Source organism: Fukomys damarensis, unplaced genomic scaffold (genome assembly GCF_012274545.1).
Source record: "Fukomys damarensis isolate Sample0158 unplaced genomic scaffold, DMR_v1.0_HiC HiC_scaffold_35, whole genome shotgun sequence".
NCBI lineage: Eukaryota > Metazoa > Chordata > Mammalia > Rodentia > Bathyergidae > Fukomys > Fukomys damarensis.
Genome location: NW_022900947.1, coordinates 30,677,054 through 30,686,379, shown reverse-complemented (window position 1 = coordinate 30,686,379; position 9,326 = coordinate 30,677,054). Strand labels below are relative to the sequence as shown.

Genomic DNA, 9,326 nt, shown 5'->3' with positions numbered 1-9,326 from the left:
TTTTTTTTTTTTTTTTTTTTTTTTTTTTTTTGGTGTGTGTGTGTGTGTGTGCATGTGTGTGTGCTGAGGTCAAACTCAGGACCTTGCACTTGGAAGGCAAGAGCAGTGCCACTGAGCTAAATCCCTGGCGCTCAACTATATTTTGATGGTATATTTACTTTTACAATTTGAGCAGTATGTCAACTCACAGTTTTTTAAAAACAAAATATTAGGGCCAGGGATTTAGCTCAGTTGTTCCACCCGTGCCTCACGAGCACAAGGTCCTGATTTCAATCCCTGGTACCAAAAAAAAAATGAAAATAAATTTTTTAACTAAAGTGACTTTTTTTTTTTTTTGTTTGTACCGGGGATCAAACTCAGGTCCTCACGTTTGAAAGGCAGGCGGTGGAACCACTGAGCCAAATCCCCACGGCCCCCCCCCCTTTTCAATGGTACTGGGGAACCCAGAGCTGCAGACATGCTTGTGTGCTACTAATGAGCTACCGCCATTCATCCCTAGCCCTTTTTTTTTGGAGACAGTCTTGCAGAGTAGCTCAAACTGGCCTGAAACTCTGTGTAACCCAGGCTGGCCTCAAACTAAAGATGGCCATCTTTTTTGCCTCATCCTCTTCAGTGCTGAGTTGCAGGCTTGTGCCATCACACCTAGCTATATTTTATTTTCAGACAGGGCCTTGCTAAATTGCCCATGCTAGCCTCAAATTTATCCTCCTGTTTCAGCTTGCCAAGCAGCTGGGATTATATTCATGTTCAACCACCCCTGGCTTCCTACCCCGCGCATGGATAATTCTCTTGAGATCCATTGTGGGCCTCCTTCATGAATATTAAGTGCTTGGTATGGTACTAGCAGAGGGTACCATATTGGCTGCTTTGAAAGCCCCAAAGAAGTAGGTTTTATAACATTGAAAGAGGTGAAAGTAATTTTAATGAATAAACTGGACGCAGCTTGCACTAAACCATGTGAAAAAAATAGTGTGCTTTTTTTTGTTTGTTTGTTTTCTTCTGTACGGGGGATCGAACTTGGGACCTTGCACTTGTGAGGCAGGTGGCAGCACCACTACGCTAAATCCCTGGCCCTACCATGCATTTTTTTCCATGTGGGGAATTAGGCTCTCATTTGTCTAGGACTTCCTTGAATTGTTACATATGTCAGCACAATTATAACTATTATTGCAAAGTACAATGTTTGATAAGTTGTTTGCATAATAAAAATGTGTTCAATTTGGTTTTTTGTTTTTTTTTTTTTTTTGCAATAGGATTTTTGTAATGACAAGAGTTATATTTCAGAAGAGACAAGAGTACTTCTGTTAACAGGAAAGGTATTCTGAACTTGGGCTTGGGAATATAGTTTTATATGTTCATTACTTCTTTTATATGAGCCCTAGATTTTATAGTTCCTGTTTCTTAAGGATTACATTAGGAATTTGTAGCATCTATTGCAATCTCAATAGTTTCCTACTATGAACCAATTTTCATGAATTGCCACCATGGGTTCACTACAGTAATTATAAATTAATAATCTATTTACAATTCAAAAAGATTTTCCGGAAAAGTAATGTCATAAGCTTAGATATATAACATTAAAAAAATTTGAAATACTAGTAAGTTAGACATTCATATTTCTGGTTGTCGATTATTTTGGTTTTTTTCTCATTTGTCTCTTATTTGTTTCAGTATTGGGTATTGAACACAGTGGTGCTGTATCACTGAGCTACATCCCCAACTCTATTTTGAGATGTGGTCTGAGTTGCCCAGGTTGACCTCAAACTTGTTATGCTCCTTCCTCAGCCTCTCCAGTAGCTGGTGTAAAGATTACAGGAATGTTCAGAGACACATGTCTTTGGTTTTTTGAGACTGAACTGGAACTCACTATGTAGCTCAGGCTGGTCTCGAACTCACAGCGATCCTCCTGCCTCAGCCTCCTGAGTGCTGGGATTACAGCATGCACCACCATGCCTGGCAGAGATACATGTCTTGACTTGACATTTTATATTTCCTAAAAGTAATTTGATAAGACTTATAAAACCCAAAAAAGAAATTTAATCCTTGATAAATAATTTCCAGGCCATTACTACATATATTTTTGTGTGTGTAATAAAGTTCTATCTGTATTTTCATTGCAGTTCCCATAGGAATTTATTGATTACTACATGTATTTAATAGTTTGTTTAGAAGGTAGTTTGGGATTTTGTGGGGGCTGTTTGTTAGTTTGTTTTTGTGGTGCTGAGGATTGAACCTAGGACCTCACACACACTACACCAGTGCTCTAACACTAAGCCACATCCCCAGCCAGAGTTTTTTAACTGAGTGGCACTGTGAGTGCAAGGCATCATAAGTGCAAGGTCCTGAGTTCAATCCCCAGTGCCAGAAAAAAAAAAGTACTTGGTATATAAGGCAGTTTGGGAGTAGTCTTGTTTTGTCTTGTTTTTTGGTACCGCGGATCAAACTCTGGACCTTATGCTTATGAGGCAGGCGGCAGAACTACTGAGCTAAATCTATGGCCCTGGGAGTAGTTTTCTTGTTAATTAAGTAGTAGGAGTGAAGCAATGTGGTACACGCCTAAAGCCACAGCTACCCAGTAAGCTGAACCAGGAGTGTTCTGTGAGCCCAGAAGTTGAAGACTTGCTTGGGAAATACAGCAGGATCCTGCTTAAAGGAGAAAAAAAGGAATAACAGTGATTAAGCAACACAGAAAATAAATATTGCCTTGTTTTTTGCTGTGCTGTTTTGTGTTGTTTCGTTTCATTGTTACCGGGTATCAAACTCAGGATCTTGCACTTGTGAGGCAGGTGGCAGAACCACTAAGTTAAATCCTTGGCCCTTGCCTGGTTATTAAGTAAAGTTAATACTATAGATTTTTAATTGCAATAAGGCAACGTTATGTATTTTTATAGAATTATCATTTCTAATTAATTTAGGGTTTAATTTTCCAAGGCTAAAGGTCACGTGGCTTTGGCTAAAGAATATCTCTTATATCTATCCCCTTCATTAAGGTATAAAATAACGTGTTTATATGATTTTTTTTTCCAGCCAAAGCCTACTGGAGTTCTAGGTACAGTAAACAAGCCTTTATCAGCCACAGGAAGGAAACCCTATGTTAGAAGCACCGGTACTGAGACTGGAAGCAATATCAGTGTAAATTCAGAACTGAACTCTTCAACCGGAAATCGAGCAAGGCAATTTTTTTCTCTTAAGTTTTTATTCTCTCACTACATGCTTTATCCTTCAATTTATACCTAAGGCTCTGTATCATAAAATGGGCTTTTACTTTTAAAAATGTTTTATACAAAACATTGCTGTTGAATTTTAATTTTCCTTTGTTTAATTTGTTTGAAGGGCTGGGAATTAAACCTAGGGCTTTGCACATACATGCTAGACAAGTGCTTTACCACTGAGCTCCATGCTCAGCCAGAATTTTAGTATTTTTAATGCTATGAACCAAGAATGTATTCATTTTAAAATGATATAGCATAGAAAAGTAACAGGGCTGGGGTGTAGCTCAGTAGCACCGCACCTCCCTGGCAAGCACACGATGCTGAATTTGATCCTTAGTTCTCAAAACAAAGAAAGAAAAGTTAACAGAAAAAGGGCTAAAGGGAATAATAGCTCAGTGAATTAGAGTCCTAATACCCAGCACCAGATACATTAATGTTAAAAAAAAAAAACAGACAGGCTTAGTGGTGCGTGCCTTTAATGCCAGAACAAGAGAGGCTGAGGCAAGAGGATCACAAATTCAAGGCCAGCTTGGACTTGTGTCACTGTAAAGAAAAAGTTTCCATCCTACTCTACCCCCACCCACACACACACACACATACTTGGGACCTTGTGCCTGTAAGGCAGGCAGCAAAACCACTGAGCTAAATCCCCGGCCCCCCTACTCTACTCTTAAGTCACTACAAAGAGGGGTTGTACAAATTTGTTTTTAAGCCAGGCGTGGTGGCGCATGCCTGTAACCCCAGCACTCAGGAGGCTGAGGTAGGAGGATCGCGGTGAGTTCGAGACTAGCCTGGGCTGCATAGTTCCAGGTCAGTCTCAACTATGTAGTGAGACCCTGTCTCAAAAAAACAAACAAAAAAATTTGCTTTTAAAAAAGGATTTTGGGGATTTTTTTGGTTTGTGTCATTGAAACCAGGGCCTCACATATACTTTGCAAGCATTCTATTGATGAAGTACATTCTCAGCTGTAAAGATTTTATTATTCCCATGAGTCTTTTTGGTTCTTTTGAGACAGCTATCACTACCTGGTTCAGGCTGGTCTTGAATTCACTGTGTAGCCCAGGCTGACCTTGAACTTGCAGCAATCCTCCTGCCTCAAGCCTCCAAGTGCCAGGACTGCAAAGGTGCAACACCACGCCTAAACTTATCCATGAAATTCTAAGGATAACCTGAACCAGTATGTTTGAACTGTTTTTATCACTAGAACCCTGAGATAGAAAATAATGTTCAGTACCTATGGTTTAAAGAGATGATGGTGATTCAGGCACCCAAATGACCTTTTCTCCTTACAAACCCTCCTTTGCAGATCACAACACTGGGAATGACTGCTGTACTGTGATCTATACATGTGTTTTTGTTTGGTTCCCTACCCCCAAGAAATAAGGCTTAGATTAATTGTGTTGTTTTGTTGGTAGAGAATCTTCTTGTCAGGTGGTTTTAGTCATTAATTTCTGCCTGATATTTGTAAAGATAAATGGAAGTGGATTGCATGGTATTATTAAGCCATAGTTTGTAAACACATTACTTGGTGAGTTTTCTGAACCAGCCTAAGCTTTTCCTTATTGGTGGAGTGCAAGGGTGAACTTGGCCTTTTTTGTGGTGAAATACAGAAGATTTGGTTTATGTTTCCCCAATAGGGAACAGAGCTCAGAGGCAGCAGAGACTGGAGTTAGTGAAAATGAGGAGAACCCTGTGAGAATTATTTCTGTCACACCTGTAAAGAATATCGAGCCAGTAAAGAATAAGGTAAATTTTTATCTGTCTGTCTGTTTTCTGGTATTGGAGATCAAACCCCAGGGCCTCACATGTGCACTCTACCACTGAGCTACGTTCTCTTTCCCCATGTAAAAATCTAAGAAGTGAATTTCCCATGAAGATTCTTACTAGTTTCATGTCAGGATGAGAAACTCAGAGCCTCTTTATTTTTTAAGATACCGGACTTTTTGAGGGGGCCAGGGATTTAGCTCAGTGGTTCCGCCACCTGCCTCAAAAGCACAAGGACCCGAGTTCAGTCCCTGGTACCAAAAAAAACAAAAAAGATACCCAACTTTTTAATCTCTTACCACATGGAAAATTTGTACACTTTTAAGTCTTTATCTTTTTATAAATGAGTCTTCTCCCACACTAACCTACCTCAGTGTTTACACAACAAGCACTATACATTTGAATGGGCCAACATTTGAATGAATTTGAATGAAAGAAGGTGGTTCCTTCTTCAGGGTTAATGGTAATAGCATTTGGGCCTGTGTTTAGGGGTGGAGCTCAGGGGTAGAGCCCTTGCCTAACAAGCAGAGGGTCCTGGCTTAGATCCCCAGCACCACAGAAAATGAAAATAAAAAATACTTGGTTGTGTTGTTTGTATGTCTGGTTTGGGCTTGAATTCCCTGTCTTTTTCTCAAGATGACTTTAAGTAAGGCTTCACATTAAATAAACTCTAGAGCAGTGTTGGTAAACCTATGGCACATGTGTTGTTTTTCTTTAAGACGAAAGATGTTGGGTTTTGAGTTTGATCCCCATACACGGGATGGAAGGGAAGATGTTAATACATGAGCTGTTTTTTTCTGGTCTAAAACCTCAGTGTTCGGGTTTAAATGTAGTGTTTACACTTTGCAATAAATAAGTGGGTTTAGGGTTGCAGTTTGGGCACTGATCTCTAAAAGGTTTGCCTTCATGGATCTAGAGGAAAACAATTTTTCTCACTTAAATTATTACTGTCATGAGTTTTCATTTAAATAAATTTTCTTATAACATGAAAATTTGGGATTTTTTTCTTTATTTTTTTAATTTTTTCTCCAGTCATTCTACAAATATTTTCTGCAGCAATAAATTTTTTTGGTTTTTTGAGACAGGGTCTCACTATGTAGTTGAGACTGACCTGGAACTCACTATATTGTAGACCAGGCTGGTCTCAAACTTACAGCTATCCTCCGGCCTCAGCCTCCCGAGTGCTGGGATTACAGGTGTGCTCCATCACACCCAACTTGCAGCAATAAAATTTAATTGAAAAGGCCTAGTGTAATTCTTTGGTTCATTATAATGTTATTGTTTCCTTTTAATCAGAATTATGTCATTTAAAGCTAAAATTGATTCCTAAATGTCACTCATATATAAAGATCACTTTCACTGGGGATTTACCCGGACCCTGTCTTCAAAAAAAGTGCTAAAATGAGGAGTTTAAGAACTTCATATCACAGAACGACAGTATAAAGATTTATATTAAAAATATTTTTATACTGAAAATATGAATTGTGAAAACATTTCTCTTTGGAAAATATGACTTTAGAGATTGCCATCAATAAAAAGGGCTTTTTCTTAAGAATGGGCACAATATCAAAACAAATCCATTTTCCTTGTTTGGTGTGGACTGCCTGTGCATTCTAAGCAGCACAGGCTTAGCACATTGTGTCAGCCACACCACATGCAGCACAGAGCAGACCTCTCCTCAGAGAGCTTGCTTTCCTGATGAAGGTGACCAATCCGAGAGAAGCCCTGAAATCCTGACTCCCATAAAAGACTTTCCAAATACTCTTTTCTGGGCCAGGGGTTTAGTTCAGTGGTGCCATGCCTGCCTCATAAGCGCCAGATCCTGAGTTTGATTCCAGATATACATACAGATATAGATAATGTATACTTTACTACTACAGATCATTGACTTAAGGAATTTGTGTTCACAGAATTGTTTTGTGTTCTTTTAGGAAATTAATTCTGATCAGGCTACCCAGGGCAACATCAGCAGTGACCGAGGAAAGAAAAGAACAGTTGCAGCGGCTGGTGCAGAGAATATCCAACAAAAGACAGATGAAAAAATAGATGAATCAGGACCCCCCGCCCCTTCCAAACCCAGGAGAGGACGTCGACCCAAGTCTGAGTCTCAGGGCAATGCAACCAAAAACGATGATATAAACAAACCCACTAGCAAAGGAAGGAAAAGAGCTGCAGCAAGCCAGGAGAGCCCAGGGGGGTTGGAAGCAGGTAATGCCAAAGCACCCAAATTGCAAGATGGAGCCAAAAAGGCCACGCCAGCAGAGAGACAGATTGACCTGCAAAGGTAAATGACACCTCTGGAATTTAGACCTGAGGCATTGTGTTCTTTTTGTGTGCCAGGCACCACAAACACCGTGCACACCTAGGTATTTGGGAGTGAGAACACCTTTTAGTTTTCCTGCCAAGGTTATAATCTCTAGTTTAAAGGTACTGTTTTGAAGATGGGCCAGACATGGTGGTGCACTCCTGTAATCCCAGCTCTGGGGTGGCTGAGGCTGGAGGATTGCTGCAAGATCAAGGCCAGCCTGGAGCACAAAATGAGTTGAAGGCCCCTGTCTCAAAACAAAACAGGGCTGGGGATTTAGCTCACTGGTTCTGCCATCTGCTTCACAAGCGCAAGGTCCCAACTTTGATCCCCAGTACCCCCCCTAAAGAAACAATACTGATTTGATGAAATAACTCCTTTTTTTCCTTGTTAAATTTTTATACAGGATATAGATTTTTATTAGCAAGGAGGTTGTCTCTTGCTGGGTGTCCTTCACCTGGTTGCCCCTGAGTTTACAGAGTACGAAGGGGTCTGTTTTGTTTTGTTTTTTGATACTGGTGATCAAACTCCGGCCCTTGTGCATGCGAAGAAGGTGGTGGAACCACTGAGCCAAATCCCAGGCCCGGGTTCTGTTTTAGATACAGAGTCCTAGAATTGAGGAGATTGTTGTGAATTATGCACAGGTGCCCTTGTGCTTAGTGCTTCTTTTGTAATTAATTCTGATACATATCAACAACTTAACTTCCCAGTGGAACAACCTCACGGATGCTCAGTTTTGACCACTCTTAAGCTAGAATTTCAGGTTTTCTACATTTTAATGGTGTCCATCCAGTTGGAAAGCTAAGTGGTGGTTCCTTCCGTACTTGGCATGCAGTTGGAACTTAGCCTGTCTTTACACATCTGACTTATCTGGGCTGTTACATTTTAAGCACCTGAGCTCCTTCTAGACCAGAAGCACAACTTTGATCAGCTCACAACACCCTCATTATCTTGCCTCTGTTTTCTCTTTTAAACCCAGGCATTTGACCAGGAGCAACATATTTCTTCATTAGTAAGATAGTATAATAATCTCTATATCAAGGATTGTCCTAAGACTTAAATGAGTCAATAAATAGCCAGGCATGGAATGGCATACCTGTAATGCCAGCATTCAGGAGGCTAAGGCAGGAGAATCACCATGAGTTTGAGGCCAGGCTAGGCTACATAGTGAGGTCCAGGCAAGCCTGAACTACACAGTGAGACCTTTTCTCAAAAAAAAAAAAAAAAAAAGTCTAAATAAATAAATACAAAGCATTCAACAACATGCTTAGTGTAGAACAAATACTCAGCATTGTACAGAAGTTGAACATTATCCTGGAGATTGCTAAAATTGCCTAAAGTTTCTACCCTAGTTTTTATTCACACACAAGGAAAAACACTGCTCATCACAGGCACACAAGCCACCTGATCATCCCTCCCACTAGCTGCCCTTTCAACATTCACCAGAATTATCGCTACCATAGCACCTCAGTTCATTTCACAAATTTAGTTCCACAGTTCTGAAAAAGATGGCCATGTTCACATTCAGGAACAATGGCCATGGTTGTGTTCCTCACCAGTGCAGAATTTGCAAACAAAAATAAAATTTTGCCAAATGCTTGTTTGCTAAACCAAATTGTTCACAAACAAAAGCGTTGTGAACCAAGTCCTGAAAACCTCAGTAGCAGCCAGACCTTCTCTGAGGGCATTGTGAAATCTGTTGGTCTCTTTTAGCTACATTCTTAAACGAAAAACAAAAACAAAAAATGTGTTACATACTAGAGATCACATTTGACCTTGTAAAATTTAAGAGTGAAACAGTCTAGTCAAAATGACAAATGCCAATAATCCCAGTACTGTACAGGCTGAGGCAGGAGGATCACCACAAGTTTGAGGCCAGCCTGGCCTACATAGTGAGTTCAAAGCCAGCTAGAACAAAATCTTGTCTTCAGAAAGCAAACAAAAAAGTGTAAGGATACCTTAGATATCTTAAATATCCAGTTAGTAGTTTGATAAGTACTCAGTGGTGTATTGTTCAAAATGCAGATTTTTTTTTTTTTTTTTT

At 39.9% G+C, this 9,326-nt stretch overlaps 1 protein-coding gene across 2 annotated transcripts in view; it reads left to right on the top strand.

Moving 5' to 3' along the window:
* Pds5a (PDS5 cohesin associated factor A) overlaps positions 1-9,326 on the top strand; it is a 115,112-nt gene that overhangs the window by 96,046 nt on the left and 9,740 nt on the right. Inside the window, exons 28-31 of one of the 2 annotated variants that reach the window (XM_010625120.3) lie at positions 1,254-1,316; positions 3,028-3,173; positions 4,851-4,959; positions 6,909-7,261. In XM_010625120.3, the coding sequence (XP_010623422.1) occupies positions 1,254-1,316; positions 3,028-3,173; positions 4,851-4,959; positions 6,909-7,261 (671 nt within the window). The remainder of the gene's footprint in view (positions 1-1,253; positions 1,317-3,027; positions 3,174-4,850; positions 4,960-6,908; positions 7,262-9,326) is intronic. The other variant, XM_010625121.3, reaches the window with a different exon arrangement.